Here is a 25586-nt window from a genome sequence, read left to right on the forward strand (position 1 = left end):
GAGTGTGTCCTCTGCGGATATGTTAGGGCAGTATGCAAATTGGAGTGGGTCTAGGGTTTCTGGGATAATAGTGTTGATGTGAGCCGTGACCAGTCTTTCAAAGCACTTCATGGCTACAGATGTGAGTGCTAAGGGTCTGTAGTCATTTAGGCAGGTTACCTTAGTGTTCTTGGGCACAGGGACTACGGTGGTCTGCTTAAAACATGTTTGCATTACAGACTCGGACAGGGAGAGGTTGAAAATATCAGTGAAGACACTTGCCAATTGGTCAGAGCATGCTCTCAGTACACGTCCTGGTAATCCGTCTGGCTCTGCGGCCTTGTGACCATAAGGAACGTATAAGAAGTATTGATGCACTTGTGCTCATTCTCTTTAAAGGTGCACTATGCAGAAATCGTTCCACCACTTCCTGGTTGCTAAAATTCTAAACGTTTGCTTAATTTCAGTTTATGTGACAAATCAAGGAAGTACAGTGTAGATAGTCATTGTACCATCTGTGAAATATATTTTCCAGAACCCAGAATATTGTATTTTCAGCTGGTCTTCCCCTTCTTAGACTTGCTATCAATGAGAATAACATATCTATAACTCATATTTCTATGTGAATTTGGTCAAGTCGCAAAAAAAGTTACGTATTGAAGCTTTAATTACAATTCTGTTTATGAAATTGTTTGTTCACTTTACATTAGAGTTGCCCTTATTACTGTGTACTTATTCCATTTAGTACAGTGTAACAAGTACACTGTAATTATACTGCTATTACTTAGGATTAGGGTGAGGACTAGTGATAGGGTTAAAGTTGACTGAGATAAGTACAGTGTAACAATCAGTAATTACAACACCTGTTACACTGTACTTACAGGCATTATTTTGACAGATATAACTAGGTTCCCGAGCTGTAAAGATGGAAACGGTCGCAAAGAGTAAAGATTGAAACCGTCGCGTCAGCTGTAGAGATGGAAACAGACATAACAGCTGGAAAGATGGAAGACACCTCACAAATTTTTGGTAAATCAACGTCTGTATATTATGGGACCGTAGCCCCATATCCACACTTTAGTGCTAGTAGCAATGCAGCAGCTCTTGAGAAAGCCATTGAAGCCAAAGGTAAGAACACCATGTATCAGAATACTCCAACCTCCAAGCCCCCCTTCCGCCTGGCACAGACGTCAGTTCATCGTCTGGTTTTGATTTACATTTGGTTGAGTTGTCAACTAACGTGAATTTAACGTGAAATAAACAATGACAAATTCCACATTCACGTTGATTCAATATCTTCACATTACATTTTTGGTTCAAATTATGTGGAAACAATGTTGATTCAACCAGTTTCTGTCCAATGGGCTTCTATTTTTATTTAATTTACATGTTTTATTTAACCTTTACTTAACTATTCACTCAGTCGGTTTTATTGTGTTTTTATTCATGATCAATATTACCTCTACAGGAGTGGATGAGGATATGACTATGACAGTTCTGGTGAAGAGGAGCAATGGGCAGAGACAAAAAAATCTAAATAGTCTATGAGCAGTCTACTGGGCATATGAGTCACAACATTGTCCCCTCAGCCAATCCCTACTCCTAACTGCCCCTTACACATCTCGTCCCCTCCCCAAACTGTTACCACCTTAATAACCCCCTCCCCTCTATCTTGTTTCAGACTCTGACTGATGACCTGAATTCAGCTCTGAGGTCAGATCTGAAGGATGTGGTTTTGGCCCTGCTGATGACCCCTGACTAATTTGATGCCCACCAGCTCAGACAAGCTACAAAGGTAAACAGCAATACAGTTTTTTGGTATATTTTCACAACTCTTAGTACAAAACTCCAAACTGGTCACACGTGTAACACAGCCAGTCTTTCATTCAAAACTTCTCATTGTGCATTCAATTGGATTGTAAACATCTCTCACCACACAACCATTGATTAAAAATATAAGTTTATTGTGAAATGTAATGAGAACATTGGTTTAATCACCAAAACACAACATAATTCATCCAATGCAAGATACATGTTTAAATGAAACAAATTTAATTAATTAAAATAAAATAACATTTAGCACGCATTCATTTGCATCATGCTTGTCTTGAGCATTTGGCCGTACATTCTCATCCACATCACTGTGAATCTCATTGTTCATGCATCGCGGGAAAAATCTTTTGGCTTGGCAAATCCAAGCTTGACCTTGGTCTGCATTGATGTCGTCGTAAGCCTCGTCCATTGCGAGAAGGAAGGTGGCAAGCTCGTGGGGATGGTGTTCATACACGCTCATGAGGACGGCGATCATCCATGCTGAAAAAAAATCCTTAATAGGGTTGAGGACAGAAGAGCATGGGGGCAGTAACAGGGTCATATATCGGGGATGGGCCCAAAACCATGCCTGAACCCACTCTGCATGGTGGAACCTGAAATTGTCCCACACAATGTCATCGGTGACCTTCCACCTTGACAGACCTGCTCAATTTCATTGAGAAACACAATGAGGTGTGCAGCGTTGTAGGATCCAAGTAATGACCTACGTTCTACCACACCATCTTCAGAGATAGCTGCGTACATGGAGATGTTTCCCCCACGTTGTCCAGGCACTTGGACCGAGCTTTGGCCAGGTTGAAGCCCGCTTCATCATCAAAGATATACTTGTGATAGTTCACAGCAGCATCAAGCACTATCACCCTCTAAAATATATGGTATATATGGTTAGTTATTTTTACAGTATAGTTCCAATATGATATTGTAAAGTAACGTGTACATCGAATAGTAACAGTAATACAGTACATATGTAATGAATACTCAGGGAGAAAAAGGTGTAGATTCACGCGCAGATCGCAGCAGATGTTTTCAGGAATCGTGGTCACAGGCAGGCAATGGTCATACACAGGTAGGCAAACAGGCAGGTGAATCAAAACTAGGACTGAAGGCTATAACTGGTTCTCACAAACTAGCTAGGAAAAGGCTTAGTAGAGTCAAAACGAACAATACCTCACAAAGGCACAAACAGAATGAACTGAACCAAATAAGGAGCTGATGAGACCAGGTGAGTAACTAACACAGGTGAAATCAACAGCAAAAATGAAAGACAGGGCTATGTTCAAGAACATAAAGAAACGAGGCTATGTTCAAGAACACAAAGAAACAGAACACAAGGTTGACTAAGAAAATAAATACAGAACCTTACAATATAGTGCCTGAACATACTCGGCCCGCAGTTGTTTCACCCAGTTGTTGTTTCTCGCAAAAGGCACACGGTAAATGTGTTCCATAGATACCTGGTGCCTCTTCGAAAGGCCGATGATTGTTGTTACGCTGGTGGATGCCACATTGGTAAAGGTGTCATCGGTCTCCTCAATGGCCTGCCTTATTTTGAATAGCCGTATGTCATTGCTGGCTCTCACCATTTCCACCACTGCCCACTCCTGCTGGTCAGTCAGCACACGGCCACGGGGTCTTCTGTCAATTCAAAGGGCAGAACAGTGTATTCTGTCAATAGATCCTACTGTAAGAACACTAACGTGTGTTTTTACTGTATGTCATTTACTATAACATGTCATGTACTGTAAATGTAATGATAAAGCAGAGTGCATATTCTGCAGACTTACTGGCTTTCTTGGCGAAATGATCTCATGATTGAATTGACAGTTGACCTTTTCAGATTGAGGTGAATTAATCTGGCAGCCTCTGCCATGGTAAGGCCTCTGTTTACCACATGGTCAACGACGATGACCTGGACTTTAGACACATTTTCCCTGCCGTCTGCCTCCCTCTCTCTGAAACCCACCTCTTTGACGGGCCCTTTGTCTACAAACACTTTGATTTCTTCCTCTCCCTTGCTGTCTATCCTGCTCCATGTTGAAAGAAATTGCAAATGTTCACAAACACCCTTTTATTTGATGACCAATTGTGACCAATATTATCATGTACTCTGGGGCAGGTCTATGCTTCAATTGCTATTCGATATTGTTCTTGTTTTGTAACAATAGAGTTTGCGCACAAATTAGGATATTCTGGTAGAAATTATGGCATTAAGGACACACGAGGAGATTTGGCAGAAAGAGGTCCTTCATGGATAGTGTGAATATGTGTTCATTTCAGGATCTATCATGAGTGTAAGGATGTATTGAAGCGTTATAAATGTCTCTCTCGCTTTCTCCTACAGAATACCAGAAGGACTTGGACAAGGTCATTAAATGTTAAGACTTCACCCCCGCAATTCTGGCCCTTCTGAAGACTGACAGGAGTGAAGACACTGACGTGGACATCGATCTTGCCAAAAAGGGCACAAGGGTAGGATAGCACTCATCACAACCTTTAACAACATAGTAGATGCAATAATATAACTCAATGATAATGTCTGGGCACATAGTCAGTCTCTAATGTGGTAAAATGGTTTCCTAGGCTGTCTTTGAGGCAGGAGAGAATACCATGCGTGTGCGTTGGTGCTTACCTGTATTAGATGGTGTACTTGGTAAAGATATTTAAAGATATAAAACTCCTCTCCAGGGCGAATAATATCCCTTGAATTAAATGATGTGGACATTAACTCATTACCCCATTTCCTTTGTGAAACAGGAGGACACAAGGGATATTATGAGAAAATCCTGCTTTTACTGTGCGGACCTTTCTGAAGACTGTACATACCAAATGTTCCTGCATTACTAAAATAAATAAAACTTATTGAAAATATTGAAGGCTTACCTGTTTACAAATAGCTGCATACATAAAGCATAGATAAGAGCATGACAGCTTGTGCTGCCTTCATATGTGGTTTGTTAGTAAAATAAGTATATTGGAATTATGTATTCATAAAACTATTTGTAAGAGCAGTAATCAATGTATATGTTTAGGTACCCTACAGCAGTATAAAATATGTAATCCAAAGTCTAAATAGAAAACTTTTTGGGGAAAGGCTAAAATTTCACTTTGGCTGCACAAAGCAGAACTGGTGGGAACTCGGACCTGGGAACTTTAGTACGTTCAAAACCACTGAGAACTCGGAAAAAACGAACTCCGACTGAGAAATATCGATTTGAACGGTCATCCAAATCGGAATTCAACTCGGGAACTCGGGCCTATCCCTAGAGCTCCGACTTTCCGACCTGAAGTTCACTAACGTCATGATTTGACCTCGTATTTTTCCGAATTCCAAGCTGTTTTGAACGCGGCATTAGGTTCGAGAATTTGTGACGTGGAAATGTTTACAGTATCCGGAAGTGTGGCCGCGACCATCTGGGATGGTATTCTTTCCTTTGGAAGCAATTTTACAAATAGTTTATGATACCATATTCTTAATTATGCCGGATATTTGAACGAACATGGTCTGCATCTGTATTGTAAGAGGGAGGTCTTGCTAACTAGCTAGCTACGATGTCTTGTTGAATTATATGATAAGCTAGCCGGCTAGCTGGCTAACAACAGCTACTATAGTAATCTCTTTGACACAACTTTACAAGGCCAACGTTCGCTAGCAACCACCAGCCTGGTCGCATGGATCATTACATTTGTTGAATTTCAGCCTAGCTATACAAATGGATGACAAATACAGTAGCAATGTACTTTCCAGTGGACAGCTTGGCAGGGTTGAAGTACCGAATGCCAGGTAAGCCCTCTAGTTTTCTAGTAATGTTCAATTGTTGTGGTTAGGCAGCTTAGGTTAGCTGTAGCTGAGGAATGCTCAAGATATAACAGAGTTGAGCGTTCCTCAGCTAGGTCAGTTGCTGTCTTCGCTGACTAACTATATATCCCGTGACGATTGTACCAGATTAGTTGATGAATTCAGAGTATTTGCTTGTATGTTCTGTTCAGTGCTAGCCTACGGTAGACGTGAGGCTATTGTTTACATCATGGCTGTGTTTATGTCACAGATTGTCATCACTAGTCTTCCCTAGCTAGGTGGGCAAGATCATGTTCTGAGATTGAATTTGACTTGTTATTCTCTCTTTCAGGCTAACCAGGTACATAGTGTTACTGCTTGTGTCCAAGGTGTTGAAGGCACTTGGGATCTTTGAATCATATGACCTCCTCAAAGTTGTCCATATTGTTCAGTTCATCTTCATACTAAAATTGGGGTGAGTAGCTCCTGGTTACCCTTTTCTCCTCCGATTAAAATATGAGTTTATTCTGTTATGTATGGAAAATACATCTGTCTTTTGTTCCTGTGTAGGTGTGCAGTGATTTTGGTTTTCTTCCAAAAACCATTCTCTTCTGGGAAAGCAATTTCAAAGAGACAGGTATGTTTTTGCATTGCTTTCAGGTCTTACTCGGAGACACAAATAATGTGTCATAGACAGCATATGCACTCCAGGAGTAATCACGTGACCCTCACCCATCTTTATTGCAGTGGATTAAGCTTCTCAAACATTCGGTCATCAGCTGCATCATTTCCCTCCTGGGTTTCTTTGGTCTCACTCTCTGTGGACCTTTAAGGTAAGATGTCATGTCATCCGTGTGACCGTCTGATTGAATGGAGGGTCTGGTTTCTTGATGTCATTACTTGTACGACCTCAGACACTCCTTGATAAGATCCTATTTTTTCCCTTCTTGCTCAGGACGCTGTTACTGTTTGAGCACAGCGATGTGGTGGTCATCGCACTCCTCAGTGTTATATTCACAAGCTCAGGAGGTGGCCCCTCCAAGGTAAGCACACGTGTGCATCTGTTTTTTTTATGTTCTTTCTAAACAGTCTTATCAATCTTCATTTCAATGTCTTCCAAAACCCCGTGGATGTGGTGAATGACAACATGTCTGTTTGTGTTGTAGACCAGAGGTGCTGCTCTTTTCATTATCGCTGTCATCTGTCTCCTTCTCTTTGACAATGATGACCTCATGGCAAAGATGGCGGAACATCGTATCCTTTCTGAAATGCACGATAGAATAGAAGTACAAGTGCATTTTTTTCTCTGAATGGGTGATCATAATGTCTAACCTCTATAGTCTTTCCCTTAATCATCTGCTCTTCTAGCTGAAGGACACCATGACAGTGCCCTCACTCATGCTCTCTATACTGCTATTGCATTCTTGGGGGTAGCAGATCACAAGGTAAGGAAATCAATCACATCACAAGTACAGTATTTGCTTGTCTAGTGGATGTAATCTTCCCTGTGTCTCAACTCCATCTTCTCTCCTTTCTCCAACCTTTTAGAAAAGTTAAGCCTCTAATGCTCTCTTTCTCAGGGTGGGGTTGTGTTGCTGGTGGTGTCTCTCTGCCTGAAGATTGGCTTCCACACAGCTTCCAGGAAGTTGTCTGTGGAGATCGGGGGAGCCAAACGCCTGTACGCCCTGGATAACCTGGTCTCCTCCATAGTCCTGCTGCCCTGGGTCATAGTGCTCTCAGCCACCACAGAGGTAAGAGATGGATAATATGGGAAAGCACAATTCTAAGACATCTATAATGCATGTTTATCAGATTTCTTACAAATATTTTGTCTCAGTATGGTTAAGAGCCCAAACAATTGGGTATTTGTTACTGCATAAAGAGTACAAAGTGCCTAAACTGTGATTCTAAATTTCCAGAGCAAAGTGGAGTCATGGTCGGCTCTTATCCTGCCATTTGGGATGATCATCTTCTCTGTGATGATCCTGGAGTTCTATGTAGAGTCCATCTGCATCACCAAGATGGAGGCTCCCAGGTGTGCCCGCTACGGCTCCATCTTTCTCTTCCTCAGCGGGCTGCTGCTGGCCAACTTCTGGACCCACCCGCTGACGGAACAGCTCCGGACCATGAGCAAGACCCCCCAGCAAGAGAGCACAGAGACCGAGCATGTGCTCTCTGGGGGGGTGCTGGTCAGTGCAGTCTTCTTCATCATGGGTGAGTGAGAGTACCGGCAGTAGTAATGACTGACTTCATGGTGGCTAGACAGTTTTCGTCAGAGTAAGGACTGTGACATTAAGTAGTCTAACTTTCAGGTGGCATTCATTGAGCATGTCATATACCATAAATGCCCCTCTCACTGTTTTCAGCTGACAGCATCTTGTCGTCACCATCGAAGAAGGGTCAGAAGGGGACCTTGGTGGGGTATTCCCCAGAGGGAACCCCTCTGTATAACTTCATGGGGGACGCCCTGCAGCACACGTCCCAGTCTCTGCCCCGCTTCATCAAAGACTCCCTCAAACAGATTCTGGAGGAGTATGATTCCAGACAGATCTTCTACTTCCTCTGTCTCAATCTGGTAAGTAGAACCTCAGGTGTGAGAATACATAGGACTGAATATCAGATGACTGGACTGGGTGATCTAGACTTGAGGATTTCAGTACCATGTCTTATCTACAGAGCTTTTTGTGGTGGCTAAAAATTAAGATTAGTTGACTAAATTGCTTGTTACTTCTTGTTTTCCACATTCTAGGCTTTCACGTTTGTGGAGCTCTTCTACGGTGTGTGGACCAACAGCCTGGGCCTGATCTCTGATGGCTTCCACATGTTGTTTGACTGCTCTGCTCTAGTGCTGGGCCTCTTTGCAGCTCTCATGACACGCTGGAAAGCAACCAGGATATACTCTTATGGGTAAGCTCAGTATAATGGAGATAAGCTGCTCTAAGAGGTATTGGATGTAGGGCTTGGCGATATGGCCAAAATCTCATATCCCGATTTATAAGTAATTTCGTATCCCGATAACAATACATATCACGATATAGCACATTTTCTGTAAATTCAATGAATAAATAGTTTATATGAAATGACTACATGTAAAGGCCTATTTCTTATTACATTTTGAGTTATACTCAATAAATAAAAGGTACTTACTCATATGATTATTTCTCCTTTTATTTAGAACCTTTGTGCACATTTCCAATTAAGAATGTAACCAAATTTATGAAACCTAAAAAGATAAATAGAAAACACTTCAACTATAGTTGCAAACAAAATAAATATAGGCCTAAAAAAAATTATATATATATATGTTTTGCATGTTCTTTTGGCATTAATACTTGTCAGTTATCAATTTGCATTTGGTACCTTGGGTCGAGTGTTAGCACCAACTCACAAAACCCCCATTTCTGGACCGTGTAAATTGGGGCCATGTCTTTGCAGATGTAAGTTGTAACGGCAGCTGTTATCTCCTTCCATCTTTGTGATTCGTTGCCATATGGTGTGCCACGGGCAAAAGCCTCTTCAACGTCTGAGTCGGGGGTTTGTTTTGAGCACTCGACTGTACTGTTTTGGGTCTCATCCTTAGACTCTCCATGCATCACAATATTCTTGCATAGGTGGTGAAAGAGGTTAGTGGTGTTTGAGCCTGTTGTCAGGACCGGCTTGCGGCATATTTTGCAGAGGACGGTTTTCTGGCCTGTGTCAGACTTTTGATACTCAAACCACGTCCAAGCGACCGAAGTAGCCCCACTTTTAGATACGAGCTCCTCTTCGTGCTCTGTGTCACGTTCACTCTCCTCCATGTTTGTTTGTGTTGCAAATTTCCTTCCGCACGTGTGGAAGAACGCAAAGTGTCGTCCAATCGAACAAAAAATATTGCTGTAAAGAGTGTGATTTGCGACACAACGAAATAAACGATGGAGCATAATACGAAATTATAGAAGTTTTTCTGTCGTCACACGATATATATCGTCATTTCGCCCAGCCCTAATTGGACGTCTTCATTCTTATCTGGAGCTAGTATTGTCAAGTTGAGAAATTCAAATGTGATTGATCAATGTTCTGTTTAAATTTGCAGATATGGCCGGGTTGAAATTCTCTCTGGATTCATCAATGGCTTGTTCCTCATGGTCATAGCTTTCTTTGTCTTTGTGGAGTCGGTCACCCGACTCGTAGACCCTCCCAACATTAACACAGACATGCTGACAGTAAGTTAACCATGTCTACAGCTTCTCATAATGCCTCTTTATGTTCATCATGTTAACATTTGTATCAAACATATTCAAGTTTCTCTGCCTAATAATATGTAGGTTGTCCAAAAGAGTTTAAACAAATGTTCGTTTGGTAACCCTGATAACACAGCATCTGTTTTTTCCCCAGCCTGTGTCAGTTGGAGGGCTCCTCGTCAACCTAGTGGGTATCTGTGCCTTCAGCCATGCCCACTCCCACGGTGCTGCTAAAAGCAACTGTTCATCACATGATCATGGCCACTCCCACGGGCATGGGCACAGCGAGCACGGGCACTCTCATGGGGGACATGGGCACGGTGGAAACGGGCATGGGCAGAGCAGCCATGGACACAGTCATGGAAGCAGCCATGGCCACTCCCATGGCGGGGGCATGAATGCCAATATGAGAGGTGAGTGATCCACATTATAAAAACTGTTCATAATTCCTTGTAGAGCTGAGCTGAAGAGAGGTGTTATGAATGTACGTCCAAATTAGGTGCTCATTTGCTCTTCGTTGTTTTCAACTGTATGACGGACCACAGTCAGTGTTTAATCACGGCTTTAAATGCATATTTTTTCCCAGGTGTCTTTCTGCACGTGTTGGCTGACACCCTGGGCAGTGTTGGTGTGATCATCTCCACAATCCTCATTCGTCAGTTTGGCTGGTTGATCGCTGACCCCATCTGTTCCCTCTTCATCTCCACCCTCATCTTCCTCAGTGTCATCCCGCTGCTGACAGATGCAGCTGAAGTCCTCCTCTTGAGGACGCCTCCTGAACATGAGAAGGACCTCAACATCGCCCTGGAAAAGGTTGGATAGCAAAACCTCTACTTACATAGTAAAGTAAATTGAAAGATTGTAATTAAGTACATTAGATTTGTATTCAGTTGATTGATAGTGTTTGAAGAGCGGACAATACAATGAATAATCAGGTTGGGTATTTTTGTGCTCTTTCAGATTGAGAAAGTAGAAGGTGTGCTATCTTACCGCGACCCTCACTTTTGGAGACACTCAGCCAGTGTCATCGCAGGAACGATTCACCTGCAGCTGATGTCAGACGTTGTGGAGCAGAGAATCATACAGCAGGCGAGTGGAAAAAACAATTTCTTGATTATTTTTGGGGTTAAGTTAATTGTGTTTTTCATGAATAATACATCTCAAACCATTTTCATGTTGTTCTTTATAGGTGACTGCTATTCTGAAAGATGCCGGGGTGAATAATCTATCTGTCCAGGTGGAGAAGGAGGCCTATTTCCAGCACATGTCTGGCCTCACTACTGGATTCCATGATGTTCTGGCAATGACACAACAAATGGAGTCCATGAATTATCTGAAAGATGGAACATGTATCATGTAACTTATTCTGTGGTACCAAATAACATTTTTTTTTTTTTTTGCATTTGTGTGTGTGTGTGCGCGGTTCATGTGAAATAAAAATTGAATATATAACTTTTATCAACCACAACCACTGTCTTTATTATGTTCTTCTATTATTCTTTCTCCATTTTTTTAGAAGAGTAATTATGCACTAGATATGTGGCTACTGCAGAGCCTGATGTGCCTCCAGAGCACATTTATGGGATCAGAGGTTAACACAATATAGGAAATGTGTGTTGTATGGTCATGATGTCCTGTTTCCTACATGACTAGCACAAATGCAGTAATAAGAAGACCGTAAATAGTCAAATAACAGTGTGTACAAGTGTACACTTTATTACATGAAATGCAACTGTGATGGTGGAGTTATCAGAAAACAGAGCCAAAATCAAAGGTTTTTAAGAATCTTTGGGGAAATTAGCAGCTGATGGTGCTCCTAGGCACGGCAGGTAGCCTAGTGGTTAGAGAGTTTGGCCAGTACCGAAAGGTTGCTGGATCGAATCCCCGAGCCGACAAGATAGAAATGTTTTTGTCCTGCCCATGAACAAGGCAGTTAACCCACTGTTCCCCGGTAGGCCGTCATTGTAAATAAGAATTTGTTCTTCTTCTGACTTGCCTAATAAAATAAATAAAAATATCTTTGCAAACATATAATTCATTACATAATAGAAAACATCAACAAACAAACAAAACAAGTTGATAACCCGTAATTAAGTATAATAAAGTGCCTTTGTTTTCAACTGAAACAAAACGTATTTTTCTTATTTATAAGGAGGCGGAAGTCTTAAAAAAAATATGAATCCTGTCGTCATTACTGGTTGTCCTAGGAACGCATTCTAAGTGGCTCCGTATCATCCAATCAGATCACAATTAATTTTGGAACGCAGCGAATGGGATTCGAGTAAGCCTACATTTAAACCACGGTGATTCACTCTTTGGTATTGTACAGTGCAGTGTTTTCTGTCTTCAGCAAATCAACTCATCTTTCGAAATGGCTCTCCCTATGACCAGAGTAAGTTTTATATTTTGCTGAATTTCTCTTTGTTGTAATGTAGTCGTGGCATATGATTTTTTTTCCTTGTATGCATTAGTTTTGGAGCTCAGATGGCGATAAGTGAAATCGCCTCGTGCATCTGCAAAAAATGTTTCCTTCTCGTGACATTCTTGCGTACTGTAGTCATTCAGTATTCGACATCCCTTGTTTTATTTGCCTATGTGAATAAATTTCGCTACATGGTGTCTTTTATTGCTGTAGAGTCGCCTGGCTTCCTCAGAGAACCAAACTACTCTGCCGGGCAAGGCTGTTTTGGGAGCTAAGCCTACACTGAGACCACGAGCTGCGCTCGGCGAAATCGGAAATGTTGGAGTCCCCAGACAGACTTTGAAAAAGGTGCGATTCCGGAAACGTGTTCTCTATGTATTGCTTACGATCTAGTTGCCATGTTTTTGTACTAAAATACTGCGATTCAATTGTTCTACAGAATGCAAAGGCAGAAACCACTAAAGTGGTTGACAGGAAGATCAGCACGCGAGCTGAAAAAGCCCAGGTGGTTCAACCACCAAAAATAGTAGTTTTTGCCCCTGTTCAGGTGAGACTTCTGGAGTGATGGGCAATAATTTGCCTGCTTCATTTTTTTTGTTTGCCTTCAATCTGCTCAACTCTCCATTCACGTTTTGGACCTTGTTCACCTAATATACCCCATATTGAATACAAACGTTGGTGTTTATCTGACAGGTTTTGCCTGAGCCAATGTCTCCCACACCAATGGAGACCTCTGGCTGTGCTCCCAACGAGCTGTGCCAGGCCTTCTCAGATGTCCTACTTAATATCAAGGATGTAGATGCTGATGACTATGACAACCCCATGCTCTGCAGTGACTATGTGAAGGACATCTACAAATATCTCCAGAAACTTGAGGTTGGTTTTGAAATTGAGCAACTATGTCCATCAAATGCATTGTCTTACTGCATGTGCCTGTTGCCTACATGGCCCTCTGTCATCTCCCCTTGCAGATTGATCAGGCTGTCAAACCCAACTATCTGGAGGGACAGGAAATTACAGGCAACATGCGTGCTATCCTCATCGATTGGCTTGTCCAGGTCCAAATCAAGTTCCGCCTGCTGCAGGAGACCATGTTCATGACTGTGGGAATCATTGATCGCTTCCTTCAGGTAATAAGCCAGTGGGAACTTTCCCTTGACCAACTATCCTAGACATCCTCATCTGAAACCATTTGAAGTTTGGTGGGAATGTATTTTCACCCCTTTTTCTCTCCCTAATTTTGTGATATCCAATTGGTAGTAGTTAGTCTTGTCTCATCGCTGTGACTCCCTCCCGTATGTACTCGGGGAGAGCCGATGGTCTAGAGCCACGCGTCCTCCGAAACACAACCTAGCCGCACTGCTTCTTGACACAATGCCCATCCAACCTGGAAGCCATCTGCACCAATGTGTTGGAGGAACCACCTGGCTACTGTGTCAGTGTGCACTGCGCGTGATGAGACAAGGCTATCACTGCTGGCCTAACCCGGATGACGCTGGGCCAATTGTGCACCGCCTCCCGGCTGTGACAGAGCCTGGACTCGAACCCAGAATCTCTAGTGGCAGTGCCTTGTGCCACTCGGGAGGCCACATGGTGGGGATGTAGCAGACACTTCATTTAACCTGCTAGTAGGCTTATTTTATTTTTTGCCAATCCAGGATTTCAAGTTTGGGCAGAGCAACAAAATGGGTTTGACACAACCACAAATAATTTGCTCCCATTTACTGTGTGTGGTCCCAATTGATTGACATCTCGTTCACCAGGATAACCCAGTGCCCAAAAAGCAGCTCCAGCTTGTTGGTGTGACAGCCATGTTCATTGCCTCCAAATATGAGGAGATGTACCCTCCGGAGATCGTAGACTTTGCCTTTGTTACCGACCAGGCCTACACCACTGCACAGATCAGGGACATGGAGATGAAGATCCTACGGGTGCTGAAGTTCAGCTTTGGCCGCCCTCTCCCCCTCCAGTTCCTCAGAAGGGCCTCAAAGATTGGCGAGGTATGCCAACCTCCTTGAACACCGATACACTTCAATTTATATTGCTCAAAACCTGTTCCCAAAAAGTTACCTTCCTGTAGGTTTTTGCTCCAACCATAGGTGTAACTTTCTTAGTTTATCAACCAGCTAATTAGAATCTGGTGCACTGGATTGGCCTTGGTGCAACAAATCTATAGGACTGTAGCTCTTTGGCAGATGGTTGGACAGCCCTGGCCTATATTCACACCAATTAAAATCTCCCCAGGTGACTGCTGAGCACCACACCCTGGCAAAGTACTTTGTGGAGCTCACCATGGTGGACTACGAGATGGTGCACTTCCCTCCCTCCCAGGTGGCCAGTGCAGCCTTTGCCCTCACCCTGAAGGTCTTCAACTGCGGCGAATGGGTAAGATGTCATCAGTTTGTTTAGTTCTCTTCACTTTTCTGAATGGCATCTACTTTTTTTTTTTTTTTTTTTGTAAGATATTCTGACCAGTGAAACTAGGTCATTGTTCGCTATTGCTTAGTCTTACTTGCTATGTGTCCTCACCCCAGAGCTCCACACTACAGCATTACATGAACTACACAGAAGACAGCCTGGTCCATGCCATGCAGCACATCGCTAAAAATGTTCTGAAGGTGAACGAGGGACAAACTAAGCATATGGTGAGTATCATACAAAGTACTGCCTCTTGCTTTGAATGTCACTTTGTTTGTGATTTTCCATGCACCAATGATTAGTTCAAATTATTCTACCAAATGGCCCCTGTCCCCCTGATTTAATTCTTTGTTTCAGACGGTCAAGAACAAGTACTCTAGTCAGAAGCAGATGAGAATTGCAACTATTTCACAGCTAAAGTCTTCGCTGATCAAGGACCTTGCAAAACAACTCACCCTATGAGATGCCTGCTGGAGCTATGTGCTGCTTGTACTGTACAGAATGTATGACTTATATGTTTTTATTTTTTTAGTTAAGTCTTAACAACTGGGAGAAATGTTAGTGTTGAAGTGTACAGCTTGTGTTCCAACACCTGGGTGTTGGACTTCCTGGTAATTAAATGCATTGACCTAAAGTAGGTATGTTCTGCCTGGCAATCAATAACTTGCATGTATGATCAAGACATATTAATGCCAATAAACATTTTATAAACTTTTAATTCCTGTTTTTGTTTCATACTTTTATTTTATTAATATTGTAATGCCTCATCTTGTCCACTAGAAGGAGCTAGTGCTTTAGTTTCTGTCTTAGCAATTTCATGTGACGTGCAGCTAGTTTCCTTTATTAGTGCATGCATGCATGGCACATTTACAATTGGCCCTTTTCTAGCCATCACTTGTACATTTGCCTACGAGCACAAATTCTGGTCGGCATTTAACTGCTTGAGGTATGATATTTTGACTGGCTTAAAGGGGAAATGGCAACTCTGAGCATGGCCTGTTCACATGCATTCAAGACACTCACGCTGTTACGCTTTTTATTTTTCGGACAACATGGCTGGGCTGACCCAGTTGCTCAGAGCTGCTCCTTTTCAAGGCCTCTCACTGCACTCTAAGGAGCATCTGCACAGACATTATTCAGGTCAGAGCCATTCTGCTGTTGGCCAGCCTCTGGTCCATCTCATTAAGTACTCTGCTTTTGTAACCTAGACCCTTCCATTTTGGGATCTGAACCCAAGGTAACAATGACCTGGTAATCTCAAATGTGTTGTCACACCAGCTGGGTTTTTTTTTTTTACAGGGTTAGCCATAGAACTGGAGCAAATTGGTGGTAAGTGCCTTGCTCAAGGGTACGTCGCCCATTTTCACCATGTCTGCTCAGGTATTCAAACCAACCTTTGCTTACTGGCCCAACACTAACCACTTGACTATCTGCCACCTGTAGTCTTAACTGTTCTGGACTCTTTATTCCTATAGGATGTAGATCTTTCCATTGATCTGTATGCTCTGAAATTACATTCATTTTGTTGTTCAACCTTCAAAATAACATGTTTCCTACACTTCCAGTGAGGCTAACAGCCATTCTAATGAGTTTAGCCTACCCTCTGAACCCACATTCTGGTTTAGGAACAATGTCACCTTGCTTTATTTCAGGCACTGTAGTGAACATTTTTGCTCTGGGGCTCCATTGTAAAGCAAAGCTGTAGAATAAGACCTTTATTCTCAAGAGAAATATGAGGATCCCATTAAAAGAACAGGACTCAATCTGTCCTGGAACAAGCAGCATCAATTCATCACATCAAGCTAATGGACACAGCAGAGGCAAAAGTTATCACTTTAGCCCATCCACAGCTGAGGGCCAAGGGAACATTGTTCCATGAGACCCCCAAGAGGATTCTCAGAGAGCTAATGCTGTTCACGGCCACCTGTCATCTCACAGAGTTCCCTCTATCCGTCATGATCACAGACCATCATTCACAGATCTGCTGACGGCTCTCAACCTGTTTGTTGGACAACAGCTTGGCGACATACTGTGATTAAACTGTCACCAAATGAGCAATATTACAAAGATACGTTTTTATTTGGCATTGAAAACTTGGTTTATTGTAGTTGTACCAGTTAACATTGCAGCACTCAGAGAAATATGAATCTGTTGCAGAATTAAAAAACAAAAACGTTGCTTTAGTAAATTGCGTTAAGAGCACAATAAATGCAAAGTGGGGAAAAATTAAACAAATGGCTCCTCAGCCTATTTTCTTTAGCCTACCTTCTGTCATCATAGGCACAAGGGGATGTTGCTTAAAGGGTGTCTCTATAGGTTCATCTTTTCAGCTCTACTGTACCTTCTGCTGCTCTCCGTAGGGACAGATGCTAATTAGTCTCAGTTACACTGGAAAGCTGTTCTTTTAAACCCAGACCATTGCTGAGAACTCATGCTTGAAGGCTGAGGTCATGACTGGCCAGCCAGATCAGTTTACAAGACAGATTCCTCCTGTGGAGCTTGAAGCCGTATGGTTGAAGCAGCCAGGAACACTGGATTTTTGGCCTTTAGTTTTTTTTTTTTTTTTTTTGAAGTTTCATAGAAACCAGTCATATGACATAGTGGAATAGCAGATAGAAAACAGGAGTGACCACTCAACCGTAGTGGTGAATGACCGCTCTCATTACCCTGTGTGCTATTGTTTGAATATTGAATAACAACCATATACCATATGTCAAAACTGTATTTATGATTCGTGAAGAATTACATCAAATTACACACTCTCTGATGACAGCTTGAAGGCAACTTTGGGATAATCCTTATTCAAACATATTCAATCAACACTAAGGCACACAAGCTCATGCCATATTCTGTGTTTATTCAAGCCCTCCTCAATAAATGAATTCAAGAGTCAGCATTGAGGTCCAGAAAGAATGGAAAACTTGGCCTCAGAAACACCTTTCAAATTTCTGAGATACATAACTCACCCAAAGTTGAATTGTCCAAGACCAGAGTCAACAGTTTGGAAGTGTTTCTCAGTCTAAACATTATCCGAGATGGCCAGGACTTAACAAGTGCACCCTTCAAAATGAGTCAATACACATTCTCAATTCACATCCACTGTGCCTGCATGTCTCAATTCAATAATGACAAAGTCAAACAAACACAACGCCACAGCTGTGATGTTAGGGTTTTTGTGGGGTACTAATAGGTCTGCAGCTGGCAACCGGACTGAAGTCTCTGGCCCTGAAAGTGAAGCACAAATAAACACAGGGGCATTCATTTTCACAATTTATAGATTTTCAAATAAAAATTGGTGTGCCTCCTGAACTTTACCAACCTTTGCTGCTCAATGGCACATGAAGGAAAGAAAGGCTCCTATTGTGGCCTGAACACTGGTCTATTTCAACCAGGTGTGAAAAGGAATCACTCATTGGTTCATTCCAATTTAGTGAGTGGAACACACAGGTCCAGTGTGGCTTAGTTGGTAGAGCATGGAGTTTGCAATGCCAGGGTTGTGGGTTTGATTCCCATGGGGACCAGTATTAAACATTTATGCACTCACTACTGCAAGTTGCTCTGGATAAGATAAGACACGGTGTTGTTGTGCTAGAGCCTGTTTTGTAAGTTAACATTTTACTCCATTATTATCATGAGTTGAATCACACCCTTCTAAGTAATAGTCACATTTTTGAGGGATTAATGCCAATGTACTTTGTTGATGTTTTGAGTTTACGATATGTGAAATAATGAGACCAAGATTGCCCGTAAGTCTTGTTTTATTTAGTTATTTTTAAACAAACATTTTTGCCCCTTCATTCTTGGAACCACTGGCTTTCTCAGTATGCCTACATCAACAAACATTTCATGTAAAACATAGGATACAACAAGATTTGTAGCAACAGGGACAGTTTAATGTAGAACCCTCTGTGGAAAATGTCCTTCAACCAGGAAGGAAGTGCAAAATCTGACAGAAAATGGCCGATTTCCAAAGCATATCATTCTATACTATCAGTCTATCCCCACCATGTCCTGTACTGTAATCTAAGCTCAAGATAGCTCCACTCTTGATTCCCAAAACCATATTTCCACCCCAATCCCTATACACAATTTATTAATACCAGACTGGTTATATTCCAGACTGACTTAGACACATACACCACAATGCAAAGGAGCTATTGGCTCTGACTTCGTAGGATTTCAAGTCTACCCAACATTGAAACCATAGTGTAAAAGTCCCCAGATGTAGCCGGAAGTCTATGGGTAGATATTACAGAGTGACGTTAGGATTCTGTATGATTACTCTTTCATCATGTGGCTAGAGCAGGCTGCAAGATGTTGTAATTTGACCTCGGTAAATCAGTCAGCCAAGCCAAAACTTCTCCAGTCATGTTATAAATCCTCAGTGGTGTGTGGGGGGGGATTGCTGCTGCTGACACATTGTAAATCTACCTCTGGGGTCACTTGGCCGTTTCCTTTGTTTTTGGTGAGTGTGTGTGGCAGTAGATTCCCCGAGAAGGCCATTGCACCTGGACACTGTTCCTGTGAGTATGTTCACCTCTCTACCAACTAAAATGCATTCTTTAGAGAACAGCTGTCCATGCATCATCATAATTCAATCATGACTTTGATTGTGTTTCAATTAACCGGAATGGAGATAACACATGCCTATCCGTTACCTGTTTCCCTACCTAACATGATGGAGAATTAAATTGATGAATATGTCCATGTAAAACAAAATGTCAGTAAAAGTTTACTAGCATCAGCTGGGATGACCTAATTGTAAGAGCAGAGTGTTTGTGTAGTGCATTTGTAACGTAGAGCTCGCCAAAACACTGTGTGGACGCACACTGCTGAGTAAGCATATCCATAAATTAGAATGGTGTGGAGCCTCACTTTCTTTTACTTTCACCTTACAAGAACAGTAGGCAATTCCCTTCAAGAGACAATCCATTACTATCAACATGATTAAGCTCTTGAGATTTTCTATATTCTACATCTCTCATCATTCTCTCAGAAATTACCTTGAGCTTCTATCCCAATACGTCCCACTAACTCTGTGTTGTTGTTGTTGTTTTTGTCACACTGCTTTACATTATCTTGGCCATGTCGCAGTTGTAAATGAGAACCTGTTCTCGACTGGCCTACCTGGTGAAATAAAGGGGAAATAAAAAATAAATCAACTAATAAATCATTCCCTCAATGACTCTGAGTTTGCTGTGGATAGTATAGAGGTAGCCTACTATGGGCTCTATTCAATCAGATCTGCTTCAGCCGACATCCACAAGGTGGTTGTTTTGGCTGTGTCGGAGGTGGAATTGCATTAGACCTTACAAATCCATAAGTGACTCCCGGCATTATACCTAAACCGGACATTGCCATTGGGTGCAAATAGTCACATTGATAGAAATCCCATGCTTTTTTACAAGTTCGAACACTGGAATGCGAGATGTAAATAAAAAATGGAGCCATACTGAATGGCCGTTGTTATGCAAGCTCCTTGGCAACTTAGTAACTTAGCTATTTTGTCATTCTTTTGTTGTGCATTTTTACTTTATTTTCTCTTACTTTTACTTACCTCAATTCCGGCTTCAACTTCGATTCATCTGCCCTGGGCTCTTTCTGTAATTCCAGACAATTTTCGGGCTACCCAAGAGGAAACGACGACGTTACAGAGGCAAGAGAGGGGGATCCTGGCAAGATTAAGTTGAAGGGAAAACCTCCATTCGAGGATTTTTTACCAATGGGACTCTCGAAACTGCAATTATTCTCTGCTTTTCTCAAACATGGCTGTCGGACAAGATACACCACATGGCTATCCAACTCGATAGACTCTCCATTCACCATGCCGACAGGACAGTGGAGTCGGGGAAAGGGGGGGGGGGGGGGGTTAGCCTCAAACCACTGACTCGAGCTTGGTGGAAGAGCCAACCCATTGTTCAACTGTCTTCGAATACCTGATGGTCAAATGCCGACCCTTTTACCTCCCGAGGGAGTTTTCAGCTGTTATCGTAACTGTTGTATACATTCCGCCTCAGGACAAGAACAGGCTGGCACTTAAACTGTACGAGGCTATAACCAAGCAGAAAAACTTACATCCAGAGGATGCTTTTCTGGTTGCCACAGATTTGAATTCTGTGTCATTAAGGCACGTGATGCTTAACTTCCATCAACATATTTCTCTCACTACTAGGGGCGATAATGTCCTAGATTATTGTTATTCTACCCACAAGCAAGCATACAAGGCCCTCCCTCGTCCGCCATTCTGTAAGTCAGATCTCCGTACTCCTGGGTACATCGCCACAAAAGATCCATACACAACGCAATGTCAATTGCACTCCACAGTGCCTTCACCCACCTATAGAGGAATACCTATGTGAGAATGCTGTTCTTTGACTATAGCTCAGCGTTCAACACCATTGTCCCCTCCAAGCTCGTCACTAAGCTTAGGACCCTGGGATGACTGAACTCCTCCCTCTGCAACTGGATCCTGGACTTCCTGACCGGCCGACAAGACCCCAGGTGGTGAGGGTAGGCAACATCACCTCCACCACGCTGATTATCAACATGGGGCCCCACAGGGGTGTGGGCTTAGTTCCCTCCTGTACTTCCTGTTCACCCATGACTGCATGGCCACGCAAGACTCCAACACCATCATCAAGTTTGCTGATGACATGACGAAGGTAGGCCTGATCACTGGCGATGATGAGACAGCCTACAGGGAGGAGGTCAATGACCTGGCAGTGTGGGGCCGGAACAACAACTTATCCCTTAACGTCAGTATTACCAAGGAGCTGATCGTGGACTACAGGAAACGGGGACGAGCACACCCACATCGATGGGGCTGCAGTGGAGCAGGTCAAGGGCTTCAAGTTCCTCGGTGTCCAAATCACTAAGAACTTAAAATGGTCCAAATACACTCGTAAGGTCGTGAAGACAGCACCTCTTCCCCCTCAGGAGGTTGAAAAGGTTTGGCATGTGCCATCAAATCCTCAAAAAGTTCACAGCTGTGCAATTGACAGCATCTTGACTGGCTGCATCACTGCTTGGTATGGTAATAGCACCGCCCTCAATCGCAAGGCGCTACAGAGGGTGGTGCTGACAGCCCAGTACAACACTAGGGCCACTAGTGTTTCCACTTCACAATAACAGCACTTACAGTTGACCGGGGCAGCTCTAGCAGGGTAGACATTTGACGACCTGACTTTTTGGAAAGGTGGCATCCTAAGACGGTGCCACGTTGAAAGTCACTGAGCTCCTCAGCAAGGCCATTCTACTGCCAATGTTTGTCTATGGAGAATACATGGCTGTGTGCTCGATTTTATAAACCTGTCAGCAAAGGGTTTGGCTGAAATAGCCAAATCCCCTAATTTGAAGGGGTGTCCACATACTTTTGTATATATAGTGCATATCCTGATGCCTAATCGACTTACCCCTATACATATCTACCTCTATCGATCAAGTATCCTTGCACATTGTAAATATGGTGCTGGAACTGACCCCGTCTATGGTATGCTTACTTACTTTGTGTTCTTCTTATTTTTATATCTTGTGTGTTTTGATCTACCTTGTTATTTTTAGTGTTACTGTCACGGATCCCTCTGGAACTTTCATTGTGCACACTTGGCCCCTATTCCCACTGATTGCATTCGTATATATGTTCCCTTTGTTCACCATGGTGCTGTCGATTATTTTTACAATGTCTGTTGGTGCGTGGGAGTACCTGTGCTGTGTGTTTTGGCTTTCGTGCCCTTGTGGATTGCGCAGATGATTACGGGTCTCGTCCTATGTGATAATCATTGTCCGCTAGTGTTATTTATTCAAGGTACTCTTCGCTCTTTTGTTTGAGTTTCAAGCTATACTAAGCTATATGGAATTTCATAGGATGATCATATAGCTAATTGATTTTGAATTTCAAGACCCTGTGAAGTATAAAAATAATATTTAAAACAAATAGTTGATACTTTTAAAATGTTATTTTACTGCTATTAGCTCATACAAATGCATTGAATAACTGATTTAACTACATGGAAAAACAGATAGTTCCCCCCCAAAACCTAAAGGAAGTTTGTTCTGAAGTGTCTGTCCTATATCTGAGAGCTCTATGAAAGATCAGGATTTTGTATTTTATTTTTTTGGCACTAAACTGTCTCCATGTATACTTCCATTAATTAAAAAAAAAACTGGTACCAGGACTTTTAAGACAAGTCTTGTGACGCCTTGGGTACATGTTTGTGAGAGTCTCACCTTTCCATAGAGGGGTCATATTAGTGTGTAACCCAAACTGTTCAGACTTCTACAGACAGAAGTTGGCAGATCAGTTGTGCTGACTTCAGACGAGTAGACCATGGTGTCTTTCCATAGAGGGGTCATAATAGTTTGTAGGCCAAACCATTCAGATGGTTTTGTAAGAAGACTGATTTTTGGGATTTCTCTGTCTGACAACCAAGAGCTTCTGGATATCAGAACAGCGATTACTCACATTGAACTAGACTAAGATTTTTTATTTAATGAGTCGGACGCAAAGGATGTACTGCTTCTCTGAGACCAAGCCCAAATCCCCATTGTTCGCTTGAAGAAAAGATGGAAATTCAAGGCACAAATCACCATCATTCACATGAAAAAAGGAGATACCGGGGTGGAGATCAGGGTGCCTTGTGAGAATTTGGCGGTGAGTGGGTAACCCACCTCTGCCATCTGTTCTACTAACCAACGTGCAGTCACTGGAGCATAAACTGGATGAGCTCCGTTCAAGACTATCCTAGCAACGGGACATCAAAACTGTAATAGCTTATGTTTCACCGAGTCGTGGCTGAACGACGATACAGTTGGCTGGGTTTTCCGTGCATCGGGAGGAGAGAATAGCTAAGGGGTGGGGGTGTGTGTCTATTTGTCGATAACAGCTGGTGCACGATGTCTAATATTAAGGTAGTCTCAAGGTATTGCTCGTCTCAGATAGTGTGGTCTACAGCTTATCATAAGGTACTCTATCTACCAAGAGAATTTTCATTTCAGCCCTCTATTTACCTCCACAAACTGACACTGACACTAAGACGGCACTCAGCAAGCTGTATAAGGCCATAAGCAAACAAGAAAATGCTCATCCAGAAGCGGCACTCCTTGTGTCCGAGGACCTCAATGCAGGCAAACTGAAATCCGTTTTACCTCATTTCTACCAGCATGTCACATGTGCAACCATAGGAAAACAAACTCTAAACCACCTTTACTCCACACACCGATATGCGTACAAAGCTCTCCTTCCATTTGGAAAATCTGTACATAATTATATTCTCCTGATTCCTGCTTATAGGCAAAAACTAAAGGGGTGGCATGGTAGCCTAGTGGTTAGAGCGTTGTACTAGTAACCGGAAGGTTGCAAGTTCAAACCCCCGAGCTGACAAAATCTGTCGCCCCTAAACAGGCAGTTAACCCACTGTTACTAGGCCGTCATTGAAAATAAGAATTTGTTCTTAACTGATTTGCCCGGTTAAATAAAAGCAGGAAGCACCAGTGACTCGCTCAATACGGAATTGGTCAGATGCTACGCTACAGGACTATTTTGCTAGCACAGACTTGAATACCCTATCCAAGATGGCGTAAATTGAGTCTTTTTTTTGTTCTTTTTTTGTATATATTTCAATCTCTTTTACCATGTTTAAATTAAATATACCTTCCGGCAACCCGCCTCACCCAATGTGATGCGAATCTGCTATTATAGCTAGAACCTCCATCAGAAGCTAGTCATCAGATGCTAACCAGCTAATTAGCTACTAGCTATTTAGTCATTGTTAGCGGCCTTTACCTCTAGCTCAGACACCAGCTGCTTTTTCCCTGGATAATACCTGCCAGTCTGCACAGCGCGATATCAACCCGAGAATTTCGGACTGCTTTTCTCCACCATTACTCCAGATCATCACAGCTAGCTAGCTGCTACCGAGTGACCCAGCCCCAAGGCTAGCCTTTGAGCCAGGCCCAACTCCCGGCCTGCTCAGTGGACCCTATGATCACTTGGCTACACAGCAGATGCCTCCCGCACTCTTCACTAACACGACTAGAAGCCACTACCTCGCCGGATTCCTGCTGTAAACTCTGGACCTTTGCATCAGATCATCGCAACTATCTAGCTGCTACCGAGTGTCTATAGTGGCTAACACCCTTGTCCCAAAGCTAGCACCAGTTAGCCTCGAGCCAGGCGCATCTCCCGGCTAACAAACAAAATTACTCCAGCTACAATACCTCTTTTACCAATTGGCCTGGACCCTTTGTCGACACGGAGCCCCGCCGATCCATCACAACTGGTCTGCCAACGTAATTCCTTCCGATGTGCCCTCAACCGGCCTTTGTCGGATGTCGGTGAAAACGCTTCTGCTATCAGCGGCCTGCTAACTTTATGAACGCCGTGTCTCCCGCTTGCTAGTGTAGTAACAACTTCCCTGTTTCATCTTTTGCTGTTCACTGGACCTTATGATCACCTGGCTACATAGCTGATGCCTGCTGGACTGTTCATTAATCACGGTATTCCATTTAGTTTATTTAGTTTATCTGTCAGCCCCAGCCTTCGAACTCAGGCCCTGTGTGTAGTTAACTGACCCTCACTTCCCATTCATCGCCATTTTACCTGTTGTTGTTGTCTTAGCTGATTAGCTGTTGCTGTCTTACACGTTGTTGTCTTAGCTAGCTCTCCCAATCAATACCTGTGATTGCTTTATGCCTCGCTTCATGTCCCTCTCTAATGTCAATATGCCTTGTATACTGTTTAGGGTAGTTATCATTGTTTTATTTTATTGCGGAGCCCCTAGCCCCACTCAAAAGCCTCAGATACAGTGGGGCAAAAAAGTATTTAGTCAGCCACCAATTGTACAAGTTCTCCCACTTAAAAAGATGAGAGAGGCCTGTAATTTTCATCATAAGTACACTTCAACTATGACAGACAAAATGAGAAAAAAAAATCCAGAAAATC

The 25586-nt window shown here is 42.7% G+C and overlaps 1 protein-coding gene across 1 annotated transcript; it reads left to right on the plus strand.

Moving 5' to 3' along the window:
- The first annotated feature begins 5172 nt into the window (after window positions 1-5172).
- Window positions 5173-15365, plus strand: slc30a5 (solute carrier family 30 member 5). Its single transcript, XM_029620389.2, has 25 exons — window positions 5173-5593; window positions 5940-6062; window positions 6158-6224; window positions 6335-6420; window positions 6543-6630; window positions 6754-6841; window positions 6956-7032; window positions 7168-7338; window positions 7507-7801; window positions 7954-8162; window positions 8337-8494; window positions 9660-9789; window positions 9962-10220; window positions 10394-10620; window positions 10768-10896; window positions 10997-11164; window positions 12065-12199; window positions 12443-12577; window positions 12669-12776; window positions 12923-13105; window positions 13201-13359; window positions 13993-14229; window positions 14474-14614; window positions 14764-14874; window positions 15005-15365. The coding sequence occupies exons 1-25, from the start codon at window positions 5523-5525 to the stop codon at window positions 15107-15109; spliced, it is 3660 nt and encodes a 1219-aa protein (XP_029476249.2). The 5' UTR covers window positions 5173-5522; the 3' UTR covers window positions 15110-15365.
- The last annotated feature ends 10221 nt before the right edge of the window (window positions 15366-25586 follow it).

Source organism: Oncorhynchus nerka, linkage group LG19 (assembly GCF_034236695.1).
Source record: "Oncorhynchus nerka isolate Pitt River linkage group LG19, Oner_Uvic_2.0, whole genome shotgun sequence".
NCBI classification, from domain to species: Eukaryota; Metazoa; Chordata; class Actinopteri; order Salmoniformes; family Salmonidae; genus Oncorhynchus; species Oncorhynchus nerka.